This window comes from Xiphophorus couchianus, chromosome 7 (assembly GCF_001444195.1).
Source record: "Xiphophorus couchianus chromosome 7, X_couchianus-1.0, whole genome shotgun sequence".
Taxonomy (NCBI): domain Eukaryota; kingdom Metazoa; phylum Chordata; class Actinopteri; order Cyprinodontiformes; family Poeciliidae; genus Xiphophorus; species Xiphophorus couchianus.
The window spans coordinates 4,156,696-4,179,681 of record NC_040234.1 but is presented as its reverse complement, the minus strand read 5'-3'; the positions used below and the strand labels follow the sequence as shown (position 1 = coordinate 4,179,681).

Genomic DNA, 22,986 nt, shown 5'->3' with positions numbered 1-22,986 from the left:
CAGCAGTTTCTGCTCATTTGTGACCTATATCGGGCACATGTACAAAAGAAAACACCATATTTTATACATGTATTTATTTTTATAGAATGGAGGAAGAACTGGTAATCCTTGCAAGATTAACTTTATAACTGTATCACATTCTTACTAAATTAAGACATCTGTGGCTCTCTGCTCTCTTTTGGTGTGATGCTCCATGTTTCTTTTCTCATTTTTAGCTGTATTTGCCTTTATAGCAACAACTTTGTTGAAATAAAATTCCTAAGTAAGTAAGACCAGCGTTTGACCACTATGTATAAAATCCACTAAACCTCAGACTCCAGAGTTTGTGTCGCATCAAACGCTGCTCCTAGATCAATGCTAACTTTAGCCACGCCACGGGAGCAAAACTGTCAAGTTTCTGGGGTCTTCTTGTGGCAGCTTTGTGTTTCTCACACTATATATGTCTGTCTACAGTCTTGTCATTGTAGTGCCGAGCTTTTATGCTCAGAATGAATGTGGCATAAAAGTGAGGCAAAGATAAACATTGTCCAGCCAACCAGCAATAAATGAACACTTAATCAATGATAGATGCAAAACAGCTATTTGGCTAGCAAGGCTATGTTAGTAGCTAGTTAGCAGTAGTCATAACTATCTTGATGATAGATGCAAAAAAAACTAGCTAGCAAGGCTATGTTAGTAGCTAGCTTGCGGTAGACTTAACCGTCTCGATGATAGATGCAAAAAAGCTAGCTAGCTAGCAATGCTATGTTAGCAGCTAGTTAGCGGTGGCCTCAACTGCCTTGAGTCACAGAACGCAAAGAAGATGTCAAACTTTTTCCCTGACAGAAAAGTCCTGCTACATGGAATATACAAGATGAAACGGTCCTGCCACAAAATTTACAACACATGATTAACATATTTAGGGGCAAAAAATTATATTTCAATGAATTTAAGACATCTCCGTCTGCCTTTAAATCCATTGTTCCTGTGGCTGAATGGGAAACTGTAATGTGACCAAACGGATTTATCTTACTCCCATTTTTTTAGTGTTGCTTTTAGAAGTTCCACAGTGAAACATAAAAGTTCTCCACTGCATGTTTGCAGGGTAAAAGTAATGATATCTTCATTTTCTTTTGTATGTGGTATAAAACAATTGTCGTTCCAGCACTAATGGAGAGGGCTTTAAAACATGAGGTCGGACAAAGTATGAAGTTGCATTTTACGTGAAGAAATAACGTTACTATTGGGCTCTGCAGATATTCAACAAATATCTGCAGAGCCCCTGGGTGTGGGGAAAAATTTTATTCTGCAACAAAAGAAGGAAGCTAGTTGACAAAAAAAAACAACAACAAAAAAAGAATGCACAGCAAAACCTGAAATAACTCAGTAGCTGTCTTCTGTGTGGTCTATCTGGATCTGTTTACTGTTTGAAGTTGAAATAAATTTAGATGAAGTGAAAAGAAGGTTGAGGCTTACAGACTGACCAGCCCACTTCTGTAGCATTTACAAAAAGTGCTCAGTCGTAGAGAAAGAGGAAGAAGCTCTGAGAGCTCACTGTCGACCGGCCGGCTCCTGAGCAGCTCTCTCTCTGTCTGTACCTATGAATGCGTGGCTGGAGGTGGGGAGGATACTGTCCGAACTGAGACCCCAGGTATGTAAAAACCACACTTTGCATGGTGTCAAAATATATCAATGTGTCTCACAGTCATGAAGAAGACAAAGAACACCTCAGTATTCAAAGGCTGCAGAACCAGAAACTACTGGAATATTATTGTTGACTGCAGCAGCTTCTCTTCTTGATGCCTAGGATACTTCACTTGTTGCTCTTTCCAGCCTGGCTTCCATTCACAAATAGTTTCTTTATGAATTACTTAACTTTTCTATCGTCTGGCCACAGTACTTAAAACTTTGACAGGGACATCACGACATCTTTTCCTTTGTTTTAGTACCACAGTACATTGAAGATCTCTTGTTGTTGTATCAACCGTCATCCAGATCGCTCAGGAATTCTGGTTCTGTTCTGCTTCCCCAGAACCAGAGCCAAACATGGAGAAGCAGCATTCAGCTTCTATGCACCACTAATCTGGAACAAACGTCCGGAAAACTGAAAAAGAGCCGAAACACTGAGCTCCTTTAAATCTTTAATCTAAAAGATCCACCTGTTTAGAGTCGCTTTTGAACCATGATCAATGAAACACTGAGCAACATTTTGATGTGTAAAGACGACTTGGCAAAACGTAATGTTCCAGTTGTAGACAACCACACCCAGTTTGTTGTATATTTGCTTCAGTTTCTATGCAAAACGAATCTGAAACAAACTTCCAGTAAACTGCAAAGTTGCTGAAACATCGAGTTCCTTTAAACTGAGGTTAAAAACCCTCCTGTTCAGATCTGCCTCCGATGTATAATGCACAGAAAATTGATCAATATATTTATTTGATGATTTTGATGATTTAAAATCATACGTCCTTTTCTTTCCCTTCAGTTGCATGTTACTAGAAGTTGATCTGTCATCCGCTGTGTTTGCTTTTTGTTAGTTTTCTTCCTTTATTATCTGTATCGTATTTTAATGGGTTTTGATTTGTAAATGACGGCGTGTTGCTGCCACTCTTGGCCAGGTCTCTCCTGAAAAAGATACTTTTAATCTCAATGAGACATATCTGGTTAAATAACGGTTACATAAATATGAATTCAAAATACGGCATGAAACATATTTAAGTTTATGGTTGTAAAGTCAAACGCTTCAAGGGGTGTGAATACTTTTATTATATCCTCTATTTATTTCATAAATAATAAAGTGATTATTTATTATTATATTGATATTATTCGTAATGTGATTATTTATTAGCTAAAAAAAAATCATAAAATAAATAGTGAGTGTGATGTAAAACATTCGGTGACATGACCAATTTATTTTAAACCGTTTACCAATAAAAACATGAATGTTGGATGAAAAAGGACAAAGTTTTTCCTATAACATGGAAAACTACTTCATATTGATTCATTAATACATTTATATTTTAAATATCTTAATTAAGAGCAAAGAGGAACCGAAGTTAAATTCCTTGTTTTTGTTCAAGAAGTTGGTGAATACATTTGACTTCGACTGAATGCAGAATCTGTAGAAAATATTCTGAAAAAGATTTCTACAGGTTCAGATCTTTATTTAGGTTTTGTTGAGTTTAACGTTCCACCTCAAGAGAGAGAGGGAGGAGAGTGTGTGAGATTTAATTGCACACACCACTAATTATTGCTTGTTCACATATATACACATATGCTTACATCAGTCTCACTGATGTGCAGAGATATGTTAACATTATGCACAACATTCTGCGCAGGCTTGGACAAAAATATCCAAATAAACAAAAATACTAAATTTGAATGCATGTTCAAATTTAGTATTTGAACATGCATACTAAACATGCTAAAGTTAGTGGCAGAAATATAACACACTGCAGAATTTGAGTAAAATTGCAGGAAAAGCAGGGCATGTTTAACCATCTCACTAGGACAAATGCAAAACAAACCCAAATCATCACCCCTCCACCACCATGCTTAACAGCTGGAATCCACTGTTTGACTTAAACATAATGTCAACAATCTCTACGGTGGTCTACACTGTCCAAATGACAGTTCATGCAGATTCAAGCTGGCAAAAATATATAATAATAAAAAAAAATCTTCCTAACAAGGTGTAGTTCTGCTCTTTTTTTTTTTTTTTTAACCGTCCTGGTATGAACTGTAAAAATTTGAATTTTTCACTGAGGTCTGCAGTTTTGGTTTTTGTAAATTTCTCTTAACATCGTACTGCTCGGCTTTCCAGTAATCTTTTTGTTTTTTAGCCTCACGTATAATAATGTTGGAGTTTAAATGGTTAAAACTGGCCTCACGACCCACCGCAGGTTTACAGGAACCAACAGCTACTTCTGTAAGGTCACTTACAGCTGATAATAGTAATAAACTTTATTTAGAAAGGGGACAATGCACAGCTCAAACAAATGTCACCATCTGATGCACCGTACCAATTTTTAGCACAAGATAATCTGCTTTCCCATGACAGGTTACAAGAAAAGCACAAGATTATTGTGGTATTAACTCATTGCTGTGGTTTCCTGTCCTGTTAACACCTCCAGCAGTCCAAAATATGACTCAATTATTCAATCCTTTTAGCTAGCACCACTTAGATGCTACTTTTTCCTCCAAAATGCCAGTGAGGCGTCCAGAGCACGTCTGGTTTTACCAGCCTACAGTTACGGAAATGCTCTTCCCCTTTGAAACAATGTTGGGCAACAAGTTACAATTACAAGGATGACGTTGCTAAAACACATTACCTTTAAGCACGACATGTGCAACATCAACAGAGAAAGGAGATTAGTGGTTTTAATTACGTTCATTCTAACCTGCCATGATTTCTGCCATTCTGCGTTGGGCTGGAGCAGGTCCTTCCTGACAGAGTTCATGTTTGATACAGAAAAAGATTCAGTTGAAATGTCAGCTGAAACTGGTGGCAACTTCTTTCTAACTTCCCTTAAAGTAAAAGGTTTTCTCTAAAACAGGAAGGAAAAGAGTCATGCTAACCGAAACAGTCTTCCTGGCAGGTGGCAGGAAGACATGGAGGGACTCTCTGTAGCTAAACAACAAAACTCAAGCGCTGGTCTATGGTCTACTGGTTTGCCATAGACAGAAGATCCAGAATGTGTCTTTGACTCTTGGATCAACTTCTTGCAATTAATTTATCTGAAATCAGGCAGGAATTACAATTAAATCGAGTCTGGAAAATAAAAACATCTAAAATGCGTTATGAAGAAAAGCTAAAGAAATTTCGCATAGCGCAAACAAAAACAAGCATACATCGTGTGGGTGTGTTGGTCAGACTGACACTTAGTGCCTTATCTTCTGCTATACCAGCACGGCATGATACAGAACTGGCCTCACCACAACCACAGGTACTTGTCTAACTTAGACACAAGAAGACCGCATCTTGTTTTTGACTTTAAAACACTTTTCTTACAGAGTGATGGCTTGTGACAAAAGAGCCAAAGTTACGTTGATCCTTTCCAACTCCATGACCAGGTCATGTTGGATATTTGCTTACCAAGGCTCCTTTATAGACCTCAGAGTGCTTAGTAAAACACAACAGCTAGCTAACACACTTTGTATTTATTAAGACTCCCACATACTTGGGAATACCATGCATACCCTCTGAGCTGCACAGACTGTACATACTCTCTGCGGACGGTTGGAGTTTTATAGTCAAGTGTACAGGTTCTCTACATTTCTCGTGACAGATTCCTTCATTTCCCACAGTCCTAATGGATGATAGCAAGTTTGATGAGCTGGTTGGGTTCCTATCCCAGTTCCTTCTCCATCAGGGCAGCGACTGCACACCTGCCAATGCAGCAGCAGTCACGCTACTCGTCACTGCAACTGGTTGCGTTGACTCTCAACTTTCTCCACAGACTGTACAGTCGAATACAAATGCACGTTCCACTTTTTGATACTAATCTTTTGAAAATCATCTATCCTTTTCCATTCACTTCACACAGCATCATAGCTGCTTCTCACATTCATATTAAATTTAAATTAAACATATTAACGTTTGTGGTTTAAAAACTGAAAAGGACTATGAAGACTTTTGTTTAAAGTTAATCTCCATTTGTTCTCTTTCAGATTAAATGGAGGACCCATCGTCTCAACTTTCACTCCATAATGCCTCCTGTTCCCTGTGTCCCTCAGCGGCAACGCTCTACTTCCTCCCCTCCATCTATGCACTCCTCTTCCTCACCGCTCTGCCGGGGAACCTGCTGTCTTTGTGGGTGTTCCTGCGCTGCATCCCTTCCATCTCTCCCACACACATTTACCTCTCCCACCTGAGCATCTCTAACCTGCTGATGGCCATCATGGTGCCCTTCCTGGCGGTGTACTTCGCCATGGGCACGCACTGGTCCATAAGGGACATCCCATGTCAGATAGTCCTGCACGGCATCACCCCTGTGCTCCACATCAACATCTACATCAGCCTCCTGATCCTCACCTGGGTGGCTCTCAGCCGGTTCGCCGTGCTCATTCGGAACACCCACGCCTCCCGGCCGAGCGCCTGCATCTCACTGCTGCCCCACAGCTTCTTCTCGAGCCTCAAGCGGGTCTCCTTCGCAAACGGGGTGTGCGCCATTCTATGGGTGGTGGCGGTGGGGGGCATCGTTCCGGTGACTGTTTACTACTCTATAAACGAAGCTACAATAAGTGAGGAGGTGTGCTATAGCCCGGTGGTGGAAATAGGAGGCAGCGTGTCTTCAACCACCAGCGTTTCCCTTGTAATTCTGTTCTTCGTCCTCTACCTGCTGGTGCTGGTCTCGTACGTGACCGTCCTGAGGCACATCAAACGCTCGCGCCGCAACGCAAACATCACCAGCTCACAGAGCCTGCTGGCGCGGGTTTCCAGGAACATTGTGGTCATCCAGGTGACTATGAGTTCTTTCAGAACTAAGTTTCATCGCCATTATATTCCTGTTTGTGATGAGTCAAACTTCCAGGTCTCCAGTCACAGATGTATTAAGTAACATAGTTTTCACCAGATTTTCATTCAAAAGACCTGCACTTTCCTGTAATCATTTAAGGTTGTTTCAACCAATGACCTTTAGGAGTTTCTGAAGGTCTTGCAGAAGATTTTTTAAATGCAAGAGAAAAAACAACACTGTTGAGGCTTTCCATTTGCCTAAGAAGACAGAACCAGGAGCTGGGTTTGACCATAGATAACAGCGTTCCAATTAACATAGTTGGAGATGTTGGAATTTGAACATGGCGACACCCAAGTACACATTGCTTGCAGTGCATTTTATGAACATGATATTAAGCTTTGCTGTCCATCAGTGAGCATCACTTTCATTTGTTCAGTGTAACGTTGTGTAACATGTGACATTGACTTTAGTTTTCTTTCGCGTCACAGCTTTTAACTGTTGACGCGAGGAGCCGCCTTTAAATCCTAACTGAGGGTAGTTAGAGTTTTTCCCACTTTCTGAGTGGAAAGTCCAACCTCAGAGGAATTGAAGTTGCTTTTCCTGATTGGGAAGTCGGAATTCGGAGTGGAAGGACAAATCTTCTGTAAACAGCAGATTTCAGAACTAATATGCTTTAGATTTTTGTTATTGCTATTCTGCACACAGTAAAGGCATGTGAATCCTGCTAGAGCAACATGTTGCATAGTGATATCTACAGTATATATATATATAGTTCATCCCAACTGCAGAAAGGAAAAATACAGAATAAATAACTGAACTTACAGTATTTATCTCTCTAAGCAGTTGCAACATGGACAAATATTTAAGTTGCTTTTTTAACTTCTGGCAGCAGGTAGCTGTGCTAACATGCTATCGCTAGCTTAAACTTAAACAAAAACAGCAAATATTTGGGCGCATTGGTTTCTGCTGCAGTCCCACTGTTTTCTATGTCAATGTTCAGCCACTGGCTACGTGGCTCCAGCAGCTGTTGGTATCATGCACCCAAAGTGAAACAGAAATAATCCTGCAACCCATTCCACAAATAAACTAATTTCCTTTAAAGGTCTGAAAATCTATTGTACTGCACTGTAGAGAAGTCTTGGCTTGTTTGGAAAACTGTTTATATTACAGGAAGGAATCTTCCCTTCCTGTTGCAGAGAAAAATTTTTACTTTAAGGGAAGTCACAAAAACAAGGTGCCATCGATTTGAGCTGACTCTTCAAGTGATGGACTAACGGCATCTTTGTTCTGGATCAAACACGAACTCTTTCTCAGGAAGGATCTACTCTAAACCGGCGTAGGAAGAATAGAAATCCTAATAGCTTAGAAAGGAAGTAATTAAAAAATGAAAAGTGAGATATGTTCATGTTCTCCGGATGTCATTCTGCCTCAGAGTGCCTCAGTGGAGAGTTGAGATGTTTGGATAAAAGACATCAGCAGCGTGGCTCCACATTTCACTGAGCATAAAGCTAAACGGTGTTTCTAACAATGTTGTCCGTCTTCTACATTCACATCCACACTTTAAAATACAATTTCTCTGTTACAGTATATTGCACCATTTATGGAAATGCAAAGTAGTAAGGGAAGACATACAGTCCATCCAGAAAGTGTTCATAGAGCGTCACTTTTTCCACAGTTTTATGCTAAGACCTTATTACAAATTGTATTCATATCTTTATAAAAAAGGAAGGTGGTTCGGTGATGTTTTACAATTATTTTTTTTAACTCTGTGCAGGTTGTCCTGTCTTTGTGTCTGCTGCCATATCACATCTTCAAACCCATCTTCATCATTCTGGCTCATTATCAGTCTTCTTCGCTGGACTCCTGTTCTGCCACCACCTGTCACCCCCTGAACGTCTTCATCGAGGTAACTGAGTTCCACCTCCACGTCTCACTTCCTGGCTTCGGAGCAGATAGCATCACCTTCTCTCTGCTCTCTCTCCAGCTAAAGAACTGCCTGTTTCTGCTCGCCGTTCTGAGGTCCTCCACTGACCCCGTGATGTACTTCCTGTTGGACAGGACCTTTCGCCAGAAGGCCCTGAGCCTTCTAAGGAACAACAAGCTGGACTTTAACAAAGGCCAAATAGTATGGACGACTACAGAGAGTGCAAATCAGAAGACAGAAAAAGTCGGGGAAGGAAATGTGATCTTATCGAGTGTGGTGTTAGCTTGTGAAAGAAGTTAACTGATCAAGTGCGACAAGTAAGATGTGCCTTGACTGTGTTTTAGACATAATTTTTCCCCCAAAATGCCTCATATGTCACAACAACACCGCAGTGATGCAACAGGTCCAACATGGGACAGAATGCATGTGTGCTGGGCCTCCAGCCATGAAGAAGATGAGAAGAAGAAGATGAAGAAGAGACTGATATAAGAACTATGAATCCCACAATGCATTGCATTAACCTACTTTGCATTTAGCAGGAAAAGGAGGAGTTTCACTGAGACATCATGACATCATGTTAACAGGCCAGTCGATGAAAGACGTCGTCTTCTGTTTTATTCCATCAAAGGAACAAAACCCTGGCAACTGAGCTTCAGCCGCCATTGTTTTCCCTTAGCTGGAGAAATTAGTTAGGACGAAGCAACTTAAGTATTGCCTCATTGTGTATTTCATTGTGTTTTTGTATTGTCGATGATTAAGAATGTTCCAAACGGAGCTAGCCTTAAAGCTAGCAAACCGGATGGATAGCTCCGGTTTGCTAAGGTACTGAGAGTCCAGGAACATGAGCTTGTCTGCTTTTTTTACTGGTATTTTTTCTTTCCTTTCCTAGCCTAGCCTATATGAAATATTTAGCTATAGAGAAAGCTAAATGTCAGTCTTCTGAAATGCTAAATGCTAGCTAGACTAAGGTAATAGTTAATGGAAAGCAGTATCCAAGACTATCAGTTATTCAAGCTATTCAAACTTGATTCCCCTGAGTGGTTTCATCACTGATAGTCCAGTAACATGAGTTTGTCTACATTACTGATATTTTTTAATCTTTTTCTTTTTTGCTAGCTTATCTGAAATATCTCTGCAATTAGCTAAATGTCTGTTTGTGCCACGGTCAGGCTTGGCAAGCCGCAAGTGCTCAAAAACAATTATCGCTATTAATGGTGCTTAGACTTGAAAGAGATAGCTAAAAAAAAAAAAAAGAAGCAATGCCTAAACTAGCTTCTAGTTGTCTGTTTAATCAGCCATCTTGTGAGAGGCAACAGGATTTGGCAAGATCTTGATATTTACTTTTTACTAGTTTATTTGTTTTCATTACTTTTTCATCTTGTTACTATAGCCTCATGAGTTCTTTTTATTAAAGTATTTTAACTGTAAGGTTGTATTCTTTTTGTTAAACTCGTATATAGAAGCTGTCAATTATAATTTCTGTGTGTAGAGCTTGCTGTTTGAAGAATGCTGGGCTTATACCTTCATTGATCTTTATTTCAATATCTAAGCAGACAGATATTTATATATAGTAACTGAGATTGAACAGTTATTACATCCCTGATAATCCGGTGGTGGCGGACTTGTTCATTTTGATCTAATCTACTAATTTTATTAGCATGCTAACTACCAACGGTTGAATCAAAGCCTTTATTGGATTGAAAAAGAAAAACTCCTGTGCTTCCGAATCCTCTCTGTCCCGACTACAGTCGGACACAGCAGGACACAGGGCCTGGTTCTGGTTCTGCTGGACAATTTGGACATTTTCTTTACTTATTTATTTTTGCACTTTTAGCAGTTTGTGCCTCTTTAAAGGTACATAGTACCACACAAACCCTGCATCCTCCTTTCCTGTTTGAAGCTACATCAGACAGGAAAGCTTCATCAAGCTTTAGAAGATAAAGATCATGTTCAGTTCCACAGAACTGCAAAAACACAAAATCTTACCAAGCAATTTTGGTTTAGTTTCTAGTATGTTCTAGTTTTCATGTGCTTGAAATAAGGCAAAAACTAACAAGAAACTTTTCAGCAAGATATTTTAACTTGCTTTAAGTCAATAATTTCTTAATATTGATGAAGGTTTTGTTCCATTCGCAGATTATTTCGCTTATAAGACAATATTTTCCCCCATGAAAATAAATAATGAAATAATAAACATAATAAACATGAAATAATCTGCATGACCTGCACAAATATTTAAGCAGATGGGAAGTTTGCACTTATATTTATATGGCTTCTTCTTTTTTATTCTGTTATTCTTTTTTTCTTCTTTTTTTTTACAGCTTGTCTGACTGGTTTCTGTTTGTGATCTGATATGCATCGTTCTGCATCTGTTGGATGACAACAAAGATAATCTGAAAGTTCATTTGCTCTCAGCTCAGGGTGACTGTCCTGCAGTCCTGACCTCAGACCTTTGACCTCATTTTTGTGTCTCATTCTAACAACTATTGGTTCTTTTCCATGTTTAACCTCTGAGTTAAACAGGTTGTAAATATTTGATATGTGTGTGTCATAAAGCTTGTTCAGTAATCGGAACTAAATTATAAATGAGGAATTACTCTGAGTGCGGATGTGCTGAAAGTGTGTGTGTGTGGGTGGGTGTTTTGGTGTGTGGGATGACAAAAATCTATGAAGCTCTGTCATTCAGTTCATTTCATCTGAGCATAGCATCTTCTTCTATTATGCTTGTCTCATTGTCCAACTCCGTTGCACAATGAGGCTTCACGAGGTTGGAACAGGAAGAGAGAGAATCTGGAACCGTTCCTCTCTGGTGATTGGTCCAAAGTCCTGGTTCCGGTCTCCTCCTCTGTTCACCCCACATGGTTTCTGTAAGTTTTAGTTCGGAGGCCTGTGGCACCATTGAGAAAGTTTTATTTTCAGCAGTGTGTTGGCTTAGTCATATTCTTTGCTGCTTTCTTGCTAAAGACTCAGTGATGTGCCGTTCTTCTGTTGACTTGCACAGTTCACCAGATTTTTATTTAAAACTGGGTATTTCACAGCTCTCTCGTGGTTCCCATGGCATTTTAAAGGTTGTAGCTTTAACCAGTCATTTCTCAGTCAGACTCCATCCTACGCACTTCCTGACACAAGCCAAGTTGGGTATTGCGCTTAAGGTACTGCACACTGCATCTGTTGATTAGCCCATGGGTTTATAAACAACAACGTCTCAAACACCATTTTCAATTTTTGGCAAGACTGTAGGGGTTTGCAAGATAGCGAACCCCTAATAATTCCATGGTCAAAACCTTGAGTCCAAACCTCAGTTGTGGCAGAACAGTGCATGTGGTGTCAATTAGATGGGACAACACACAGCGAACACATTTACAGAGAGATTTCTTAGGAACTGGCCAACCAAGGGTACACACACAAAATCCTCAGAGCGTCGACTACAGACCCTGTACCGCATCTTCCTGTCCATATTCACTGCCAATGGAGACACACCTACTCTGGCTGGAACTGAACCAGACTTCAACCAGCTGGAGAGAAACTAGAAAATGAAATAAAGGGGCTTTGGTGAACTCAAGATGGCACCCTCTGTTGCAGTGGCAATGTAAATATTGGTTCTGGTCAAGTCTATTAGCGAGTATTACAAACCAATTAAAAGTTCCCAGAAAAATTGAGTAATCACAAAATCTTTCTAAAATGTTTGGTGTGAGATTATGCTCTAGCATAAACAGATGAAGATACTTTTGGGCTTTTTACACATTTCTACCTTAATCTTTGAGTTTTGACTCCTAATAGATGAATCTGATCACTTCTCATTTCAAACTTATCGACTAATTCAGCCGCATGTGGACATAACTGAGCATTTAGAGGTAACACCATCCCACGTTGGTCGTTACATAAACCACACTTAGAAGAAGGCCCGTCTGACCCGACTTGAAGGCGACACGTAAAAGAGCCATAAAATACCAACAACCTCTGGTTTAACGTTTAAAATGAATTTGAATGCAGATTCAGCTCTTTTTCACTGAACAATAACAGTTCACAACAAACACCCACACAATGAGTCAACAGACGTCCTAATTAAATCAGACACACTCTTAGCTGCTAAATATCCTCAGAACCAACTCTACTTTCAGTCAGTAGGTGAATCTCACTTTGTTCACTGATGATTAAAAATATAATTAAGAATAAAAAAAGATTGCTTTCAGAAATGGAACAAAAAATAACTAACCAATTAACATCTGATAAGCAGCTTTAATCAGTTAATGCTGCTAAATGTGTGTTTACACACAATTACAGCAAACCATTCCCTATAATCAGAACTACACACAGTTACTGACAAGCAGTTCAAAATCTTGTGTATAGTTGAAATGCATAAAAATAGTACAGACATGGTTTGTTTCTGTCATGCAAAATCCCAACAATACGAGCTGGAGTTTACTGCTGTAACATGACAAGAGGAGCAAAAAGACCCAAGGTGGTTGAATACTTATGCAAGGTGTCTGTAGCAGAACTATAAAGAGGAAGTTCTCCATGAACCTGACCCACCAAGACTGAATGCAGCTGCAAATGTACCTGATGTGAAATAAACCGCAATGACCGACAGCAATAATTTAATGTAGATCAAACTAACCAAGACGGTTGCTGATGAGGAATCACTAACCTGAAACATGAATCAACTCATTTTGTTTGTTTAATGAAACCTGACAGATGAGGAAGGGTTATACTTAAAACTTGAGGTGTGTATTTTTTTTCTTGTGTTTTTCCATTGACAGTTCAACTTCTGCTTTTGCGAGAATCTCTGCGACCGCAGAAAAAGCAGCAGGGACTGACTGAAATTTGGCCACATACAGATAAAAACTGCTTTGATTTGAGCAATAAAATAATATTTTAAATTGTTAAGTTGAAGTTTATTTATGTGTCTCTATAGAGTCTTGAAGGCCACATAAAAAGCTGCAGCAAGCCTGTCACAATTCATTTATCTGGACGATAAATTATTCCAAAAATTATTGCGATAAACAATAATATTGTCATTTTGAAACCATTTTCAGCTAATATATCAATAATAGCATAATAATGCAAGGTTGCCTCTCAAAGATCAATAAACTTTAATTTAGTGAAGAACACGCCACACCGGAACTGGAAGATATTTTGAATATCCAACATAAGTAAAAAAATGTTTAAATAAAAACAGGAAGTCATTGGTAAATGAACCAGTGGAAAATGAAAAAAAATTCCACCCTACAAAAGTTTATTTCTAGAAACGTCTGACCCTACCTGCCTGATGCATGACTGAAGGAGAACCCTCAATCACAGAGCATCACGGTCAACACCTCAAGGATCATTGGATGCCATTATAGAAGTCGTTAGCTCCGCCACAAAACCACCCATCATCACACACACACACACACACACACACACCACTAACGATCCTGTGAGCAGCGCCAGTACATGGCTCTGAGGTCCAAGTGGACTGAGGCCATTTTCTCCTGTCATACAGCTGACATTCACGTGTTCTGTGGGGAAATGCGTCTCGCCTCCATCAGTCACACTTGTAGCTATTCATATGCAAAATGTGGCATTTGAGCCTCGCTGGGCCTGTAAGGGACACAAAACTGCTGCCTTTGAAAACTGCAAAAAACAATCATTTATGTTCCTACATTTCTTTTTTTTTTTACAATGGGGATGTAAGTAGTGTCATCACATCTGTATCCACCTCAGCAATAAACTGTTTCAGATGAGAAGGCGCCGCATTAACAAGCTTGAGCCGAAGCTGAGGAGAAAATGTTTGGGAGAATAAACTGGGGTCGCACCGATTCACTTCTTTACCTTCCAATACCGATATCTGAGGTTTAGTATTGGCTGAAATCGATCTGATGCAGAATAGCAGCACTGAATTGACTTAAAACATTTCCTTTTTTTAAACATGGACATAAATGTACTAAATTACAAATTTATTTAATAACTCCACGTCAGAACAACACTTAAATACAAAAAGTTTCACAAGCTTGGTTAAACATGTAAAAACAACTTTGATTTATTCAGTCAGTGCAATTATTAGTAGAGTGGCAAGTGGAAAATAAGTAATAAAGAAACTGAAAATGACATAAACAATAGAGTGACTACATGGTCAAACATGCAAAAACTAAACTGTAGTCAGAAAGTGTAATTACAAATTCTAAATAAAATGTAAAATAAATAATACAGCATGATGTCACTCAGAGCACAAAGCACAGAGTTACATTTTGCTTTGTGGATGATTAATTAATTAATTTGGGTTTATTTGACAGCGACACACACAGACAAACTGAGCAGAACAGCAGTCCCATGTGCGCATCACAATGGTTATGGCAAAAGCTAATTCGCAGCTGGATGAGCTTTTTAAATAGTTATATCTATAATATATAAAAACTACTAGAAAGTGAAATTAATAATAATTTCAAATAATGCAACAGGATGTTGACAACATACAGACTTTGATTTAATGGCCATTGAACCAATTACCAAACAGGGTGGTGGTAGTACTATGGCTGGGCGATCATGCTTGGAAAATAAAATTTCAGGGTTTTTTTTATACCAAATCCAATTTCCAATTTTAATAATTTTTTATCTTGTTCTTACTTGCTTTTATTTCAATCATCCCTTCTGGAAGCTAAAGTCCCCCAAAAATTAAAACTGTAAAACAAGATGGCAGACTGAAATCACTCAGAACAACGAGAGCTGCTGCAAATAAAGACCACTAGTGGCAGAAAAAAAAGAGAAGCAATCAACCGGTTGTACAAACGCCCCTCCTCCTGCACAGACGCAGTTATATTCCTGGTTATCTGCTGCATATAGGATCCAAAGCCCTCTGTACTTGTGCTCCATCCGACAGGAGAGCCTCTCACCTGAGTGTATTTGCAGATAAAAGAAGTATGGCTGCTGATAAGCGAGGTGCGAGGATTTATGTTCCCCATCAAACGTCCCGCAGCGTTTTCAGATTCCTCGCACCTGTGATTTCCAGATTCGACATTCGGTTCTGCTCTTGACTAGGAAACGGTGCGTCGAAGCACGAACACAAGGTCCCAGAAAAAGATGGTTCAACCTTCACAACGGGTTGCCGCGACTCGGGCCACTAAACAGATTTAATCTGCTCTAATGGTGGGAAAACATCGGCAGAAAACGGATACACGCAGGTACCATCGGGGGGAGGCGTTCGGCAAAGCGTGTTGGGGAGATAAGTACAGTGGAGAGAGGGACTTGTGGCCGTCAGGGGCTTTAAATGAATCCTTTGACTTTCATGCATGAAAAGATGCAACTCTGGAAACCTGATCCATATTTAACGACTCTGGTTTTGTGAGCACTCTGAATGTGTGTCTGTCCCTTTAAAGGGCGCTGGGAAGCCAGAAAAACACAGGAAGCTCACAAAGCCACAGCAATAACAGAGGTGTTCACCATCCTGCAACAAAGTGGAACTCTGAATCTCTAACGCCGGGCTGTCAAACTCATTTTCATTACGGGCCAAATCAGGATCACGAATGCTCTTAAAGGGCCGAGTGTGCCAGAATGCATCGATAAAACAAATTAAACTGTTAAAGAGGCGGTATTAGTGTTTTTAAGGTACAACATGTCATTTTATAGCACATTCAAGTAACTATGTTACCTTCAGTTGTGAAAAAATGTTACATATCAAATATGACATAAAAAAAATTTACTTTGTAATTTAAAACTTTGAAATTGGGTCTTTGTCTCTTTAAAAACTCCTGCTTCTTCTGAAGCTCCGTCTTCAGGAAGCCATCAAAACAAGTAACTCCTGTAATGAGCTCAACAGATGCACAGTCCCACCAGGTGTTTGCTAATTGCTGCTGGCTAGTCGGTAGGAGCTGAATGGGGCAGAGCTGCTCTGAGGGACGGATGCTTGAAAACTGCAGCTCTGAGGAGGAGCTTTGTCCTTGAAGGCGGAGCTAAGTCAGGTTATATAAGCAAGTTATTTTTGCTTATCGCCACTAATTGCCAATATTGTTTATCTATGTCTGTATTAGTGACTTCTTTTTCTTTTTTCATTTTGTTTTGATTGTTTTTTTAGTATTGTCTTTTTTTATTATAGATGGAAAAGTTGAAAATAAGCAATATAAACACATAGAAAACAGCTTCTTCCCTAATTATTTGCTTTAATTTTACTGTTTATTTTTTAAATTCTCGATAAAGTTAAGTTTGAATATTTATTGTTTTTTTTATTTACGCGATGGCTCAGAATGTGTGGAGGAAGAGCAAAGAGGAAACAAAGGACGTCTAAACATAACAGCAAAGCATGAGGAGGATGAAGTCAGAGGTACCTTAACGTCTCTGTGGATGATGTTGTTGTCGTGGCAATAACGCAGCGCCTCGAGGATCTGCCTCATGTAATGACTGAAATCAAGAAGTCATGTAGTTAGTGTTGCATCTCAGCGTTTGTTCACCCTGATGACATAAACAGTTTGAAAGCATTCAAACAGATTAAAAGAGACTACAACATGGACACCACATTTAACAGATTTTCATTAACAACTGAAGTTAGAAACCCACGTATCATTTTCCTAAATGCCCCCGAAACATGTTGAAATTAGTAGTTTTAATGTAACAAAATGAAAAAAAAAAAAAAGACTCAGCAGGATTGAATACTTTGGCCAGGCTCTGAAGGAAAACCGAACAGTTCGACGCTCACCTGGCCACTGCCTCGCTGTAGACGAAGCCAGCGTCCGCCCTCTTCACGATCTCGAAGCACAGGTCTGCCCCGTCCATGCTGACAGACACAAACGGAGGGAACGTTTTTAAACTCACGTCTGAACTCAGGACAAATCTGCACAAAGGAAATTTACATGAGATCTTAAGCTAATGGAGCTTAAGTTTTGTGCTGCGTTCAGGGCGATCGCCGATCTCTACAAAGCCTGACCTGCCGGTTCCAATTTTGGCCAGTACCAATTTTTTTTTAAAATCCAAAACATTGTTAGATACAGCAACAAAGTTGCTAATTTGGCAACAGTGGGGCGACTTATTGTCACCCGCACAGGTGCAGATGTAACCGAGTGAGGAGGTTGATTTTCAGACCTTTGTGAGGTAAATAGGACCATTGGTCCTCTCTCTGGTTGCTTCTATTTACATTTCAAATGTCTTTAAATCAAGAGCCAAGTGTGCAAACTTAGTCAAGGAAATCACTCACATAGATTCACCGAAAATCTCCTGGAATGTCAGCTGGGAAATTCTGATAGAGCAAATCAAGGATCTATGCCACCTTGTGTCAACGGCTCCATCTCCTGGTGGAGTGTATGGGCGTAAAGGACCTCCTGGAACATGTCAGGACCATCTGAGCATCATTTAAACACCCACCTTAGTAAGGTGTTTAATTTTAGTAATGTTATCTTAATAGATAACATTACTAAGCCTTATCTTAGTAATGTTTATGATCTGTCCATTTTTCCTTTGGCACACTTGCTGTACATATACATATCTGCATTTTTTAAAATCTTTGCAAGGACTGCTCTTAAGTTGCCTTTTATATTAACAGCATTTCATATTTTTACAATTTATAGCATTTTATATTTGATTTTTTATTTTTATTTTATCTACAACTACTACTCAGTGGTAGTTGTTATTGTGTCTTGTCTCTATGCTGTAACTGCGAAGTAATTTCCCTGCTGGGATGAATAAAGTACTTTTATTCTATTCTATTCTATTTTTTTATAGTCACAGTACAACACACCATGTCATCTAGAAGCTTTGGATCGATTAATAAGATTAATTGACATATTTTTTTTAGAAATTTTCTGAGCTTGTAAAGTAGAAAATTTTTGACTTTTCAAACTCAGAAAATTTCAGACTTTTTCATTGCAAATTTACGACTTTTTGAGCTCAGACATTTCGAGTGCCTTATAGAAAATTTCTGAGATTCATTTCAAAATTTCTGAGTTTTTTGGCAAACGTTTGCTCCTTTTATTTTATTTTTACATCTGCATTTTCCATAATATACAATCTTACTGAATTATTTATTCCCAACGATTAATAGACAGTAATCTCAAATTAAGTGGCCAGAAAGAAATGCTTCTAAGGGACTCCGACTCGTTGCGGAACGGTGGAGCGCAGTGGCCTCCAACCACTGCGCCCGGGGGCACCCTGCTCTGCTGCAGCTCTTTAACCTGCTAGCTGCACCTGTTTCCTCCACCCTACAGCTTAATGTGGCCTGGGATCTGGAACGGAGAGACGCGGCATGTGTGTGTGAAAAAAAACGGGCACACACACGCACAAAAGCTCAGAAAGCATGAAAATCCCTCTAAATGGAGCTCACTTGCATTTCCTTCAAAGTCCCCTCTCTGTGCGCGTGACAGAGCGGCGCGGCGCGAGCGTTTTGCCCGTCGAGGCGATAACAGAATTACACGATAAAGGAATTAGTTCTGGAAGAGCGAGAGAGATGAAGATAGAGAGCGGGCCGGGAGGAGCTCCGGGGAAGGCGCGGCTTTTAGAGAAGCTGGAGGTAGCAGCGAGTGCGAAATCTTAATCTTATCTTTTTTTCCTCCGCGAGGCCGCTCTGTCTCTCCTCGCTCCTCTCGCCGCGGTCCATCCTCGGCTAACGAGCTTTCTCGTATCCATGCTGATTACATAAAACCGCTGTAGGACACGCTTCTTCTTCATGTTCCTCTTCCATTGCCTGGCTGCGTGGACGCCTCTCTGAATCCCATCTCATTCTACTTAAAACAAGCTGTGATATCCACCTCTGTTTTTTTTTTTTTTTTCTTCCCCACTACTGATCCACCTCTCTGTGTGTGTCCTTCAGATGTGACCTGGCAACGAGGGCTTACAATTCAAACACCATGTAGAGCATGCCGTCGGAGCTGTAGGTCTCCAGCAGCTCCACGATGTGGGGATGCTTCAGCATGTGGCAGATGCTGGCCTCTCGCTTTAGATCTGAGGAGACACAGAAGAAGACAAGAAACACAGTAAGGACTCGTGGCATTGTTAGAGCCGTACTGAAAAAAGGGTAAAGAAGTAAAATTTTGAGATATAAAGTCGAAAAAAATGCGACTCAAGTAACGGATAACTCCAACTTTTCCATGGTTTTAATTTCTTCATCTCTAATGTTTGGATCTTTTAGACCTTCGCTTGTGATTTTTCTGAGCGTCACAAACATTTCATGTCAAAAGCCACTCTTAGATGATTGTTTTTTGAACAACTAAATATCACATTTCGGGTTTAAAAGTAGCTTCAAAGGGCGCGGCGGTGCGCGCGAACCCCGCACGGAGGACTCGGTTCTGGACGCAGCCGTCACGGTTCGGTTTTGCCTCCTCTCACGACTCTCTTTCCTGTTGCTTCACTACCGAATACACTGGAGCCGAAAGCTCCCCCCGCCTCCCACAACCCCCTAAAAACAACAACAACACGAGTTAGTTTCAGGAAGTAGCCGAAGACTTTTCCCTGCGTGTTAAAGCCCAGCTGCTTATTTCATCTGGTGGCCCAAAAAGCAGACTAGAGCTCTTTTAAAGAAACAGGCGATACGCACTTCAAAAGCATTTACTTAAATATGATGAGAAACGCTTTGATCATGCTGTGCGAGTTTAGCACCACAATATCTCGCTTCATTAGCCTCTTTAATGTGGAGCCTCCAAAACAATCCAGCAGCTGCTTGTTGTCACCTGACTGCTGTGAAGATTGTTTGAAATTAAGAGATATTAAGCTCTTGTTTTTGGGTAAATAGATAACGATTATTCTCAGCCTACATAAATTCCTCCGATATCTTGTGACAGGCAAGGCAAGGCAAGGCAAGTTTATTTATATAGCACTTTAAAACAGTACCACTGACCAAAGTGCTGTACAATCACAAAATTAAACAAATAAAAACAAAATTAAAACACATCAAAACCAACAATGCAGTGACGTAAAACACTCTATATAATACATAAACATACCCAGATAAATACAGAAAAGCAGCATCTCAAACCGAATCAAAGGCCAACCGAAAAAGGTAAGTCTTAAGAGCAGATTTAAAAATTGCTAAAGAGGGGGCCTGTTTTACCAACATAGGTAAAGAATTCCAAAGTTTGGGAGCTGCAACAGCAAACGCCCTGTCTCCTCTCTGCCTCCTGGAAGTCCTCGGCACAGGGGTGTGTATACTTTTTCTCCCCCCCTGCATAAAAAGATCAGTGTGATTCTTTCTTTGTAGTAAAATTGTGACCTTTGAAAGGACTGGAATGACCTTATAAAAAGTGCCGCAATAAAAGTTTCCACTCTGTGTCAGGCCTGAACCACTGCCTCCAAACTGATTAGAGGGTGAAAAGTTGAACAAACAACGTTTTCTGGTCACAGTCCAGTTGCTTCTGTTGCATCTCTGCTGTAGGTCCAAGCAGAACCTTTAAAGATTTACAGTATTTGGGCGGCTCTAGTAGACCAGCTGTAACACACCCGGCTGCTTCACACATCCCAGTCAGCTGTTGTCTAACTGTGACACTGACATTAGACGTCAGAGGGAGCTCCTCCTTTCCCACTATGAATCCTTTGTATCCACTCCAGTTGTTTACTTCACGAGCCCAAACCAGCTTTTCTCAAGCCTTTTGTATCCAAGTGAAATAAACCTGATTTATAACTTTAGAAACAACGAGTCCTGGCTCAGGGGTGATTCAGTCGGCTGAGAGCGCGTCGGAGCGAGGAGTCCACAGAAATTCTCATCTTAGTGAGGAGGTGTGGTTGACCCTGCTGCTAGGCATGGTTGACCCCGTTGCTGGGTGTGGTTGACCCCGTTACTAGGAATGGTTGACTTCATTCCAAGGTGTTTTTTTCACTCCAGATACGATACCGATATTGCAGCTTTGAATATTGATTAATACCAATACTGGCACAATACCATATCAAAACGAGTCATAAATACTCTTTTTTTTAGGTTTTACCAGCTCTAGAGTTGTTTGACAGTGGTCAGGCAGATAAGTGGGTTGTGAGAGAGGAGGAAGACACGCGGCAAAAGTCATCAGGCCGGGACTCGAACCTGTGACACCCAGGACAAGGACTGATGCCTCCATGTTTGGGTCGCACGTTTTACCCCTGCTCCACCGTCGCGTCCGAGTCAAATACTTTTATTACCTATTTTTTAGTGTGGAATGATCAAGTGATATTACTCAAAAACAGAACAATAGTCAATAACAATATTTTTGTATGAGAACAACTGACCCATTTATTATTAGCATGATGCAAGCGTTGTTGGATACAAATACTGGAGCAGACTAAATGCTGGAGCGAAGTGTTTCTATCAGGCTTATATCGGAGATTTTAGATGTGCGCCGGTATAATCCAACAATCGTATTTCAGCCAATATCAAACCAATTCCCGATATCAGTATCGGCTTGGGGCGCTGTACTGATCAGAGCACCTTCTGCCACCATCTCTCCTGTGTCGCTTCATTTCACTTTAAAACTTATTTTCACAGAGGCTTTTTGTTTTCCAATAAACTGAACCTGATTTAAACGTCTCCACAGCTTTACAGTCTGCTGTGTTTATGATGCCGTTTATTCGCCGACAAACCTCTCCACAGAGCCGCTTGATACAACACAAGAGCTGTCTATATTTTAGGAAGCTGTTATGGATAGAAAACGCAGAGCTCAGCATGAGGCACGCACTCCTAAAGACCCACCATGATGACTCATCGGCAGGAGGGGGTCTCATGCAAAAAAACGCTAGCAGCTCTCAGCTCCCCTATGTGCTTTCAAGTGCCGTTTGTTTGCATGCATACCATTACTCCAGATCGTCTCGCTGCAGCCCGGCAGAGAGCGTCTATGGCGCTTTAATTGGCTCGTAATGAGGAGGAGGGCTAATGGAGGAGGGTTAGTGAAGCTGAACAGAACAATGCGGGCTGCTTGTTTAGGGGAATCACCAGGGAGAGACGTGACACTGGGATAAAAACTGAGCAGATACAGCTCAGGATCTCAGGAGAGCAAAAGCAGAGTGAGGGGGAAAAAAAGAAAAGAAAATAACAAAACAACAACAGTTTTACTTCAACAGATATTCGGGTGATGTTTAACGGGAGCAAATCTGCGATGACAGCCACGCGCCCGGTTATGAAGAAGAAGAAGAAAAAAAGCAGCTCAGACGAATCAATATGCCGTCACCGCCTCTGATGCTGACGGAAAATTGCTCTGTCATGTAAAATGGGATGAAAGCAGTGGCGTCTGGAGGCCCGTTTGAGCGATTAGGAGAGGTTCCAGGAGAGGAGCGACTTTAAATCAAATCTGTCCACATGGACGCTCTGAAGAGAAGAAAGCTACAGCGGAGGAGGACAACTTTAATAACCTGTAACGACTGCATCACACACTACTCTCTCCCTTTCTCGGCATACATACTGTGCCTAAATCAGCCGAAGCGGAAGCCGATTTGAAGGGATTTTTTGCGTCCGGTAAGAAGCGTCAGACTTGATAGAGAAAACGTCAAAGCGTTGGAAAGGAAAATACATGTTTTCCTTCACGGATCAAAAGTTGCCGACAGTAATAACCTGTCATTCAGGCATGGATTAAAGGGTTGGTTTGGATTTTGAAGGGGTGGAAAAAAAAAGGTTCTGGGAAATTATTATCTGTAATAATTCACTTTCCTATGGCTTGTTGAGAAGTAAGTACATCCTTGGAGTGGTGGAAAACTACACGCTTCCTTCAC

At 40.4% G+C, this 22,986-nt stretch overlaps 2 protein-coding genes across 12 annotated transcripts in view; one reads left to right on the top strand and one right to left on the bottom strand.

Moving 5' to 3' along the window:
* Positions 1-22,986, bottom strand: part of caska (calcium/calmodulin-dependent serine protein kinase a) — a 145,532-nt gene that overhangs the window by 62,029 nt on the left and 60,517 nt on the right. For all 11 annotated transcript variants that reach the window (XM_028022160.1, XM_028022161.1, XM_028022163.1 and 8 more), the window contains exons 3-5: positions 19,158-19,263; positions 17,030-17,107; positions 16,662-16,734 (exon numbers count right to left, since the gene is read on the bottom strand). In XM_028022160.1, coding sequence (XP_027877961.1) covers positions 16,662-16,734; positions 17,030-17,107; positions 19,158-19,263 — 257 coding nt within the window. The remainder of the gene's footprint in view (positions 1-16,661; positions 16,735-17,029; positions 17,108-19,157; positions 19,264-22,986) is intronic.
* Positions 1,267-10,546, top strand: gpr82 (G protein-coupled receptor 82). The gene is made up of 4 exons (XM_028022172.1): positions 1,267-1,630; positions 5,650-6,440; positions 8,212-8,343; positions 8,422-10,546. Exons 2-4 carry the CDS (start codon positions 5,655-5,657, stop codon positions 8,659-8,661), a joined length of 1,158 nt encoding a protein of 385 aa, XP_027877973.1. The 5' UTR covers positions 1,267-1,630; positions 5,650-5,654; the 3' UTR covers positions 8,662-10,546.

Bases quoted from the DNA above. Each gene is read 5' to 3' on its own strand.
- gpr82 (XM_028022172.1), top strand. From the start codon at position 5,655: ATGGAGGACCCATCGTCTCAACTTTCACTCCATAATGCCTCCTGTTCC. The intron at 6,441-8,211 runs GTGACTATGAGT...AACTCTGTGCAG, and splicing joins GGAACATTGTGGTCATCCAG to GTTGTCCTGTCTTTGTGTCT. The intron at 8,344-8,421 runs GTAACTGAGTTC...CTCTCTCTCCAG, and splicing joins CCCTGAACGTCTTCATCGAG to CTAAAGAACTGCCTGTTTCT.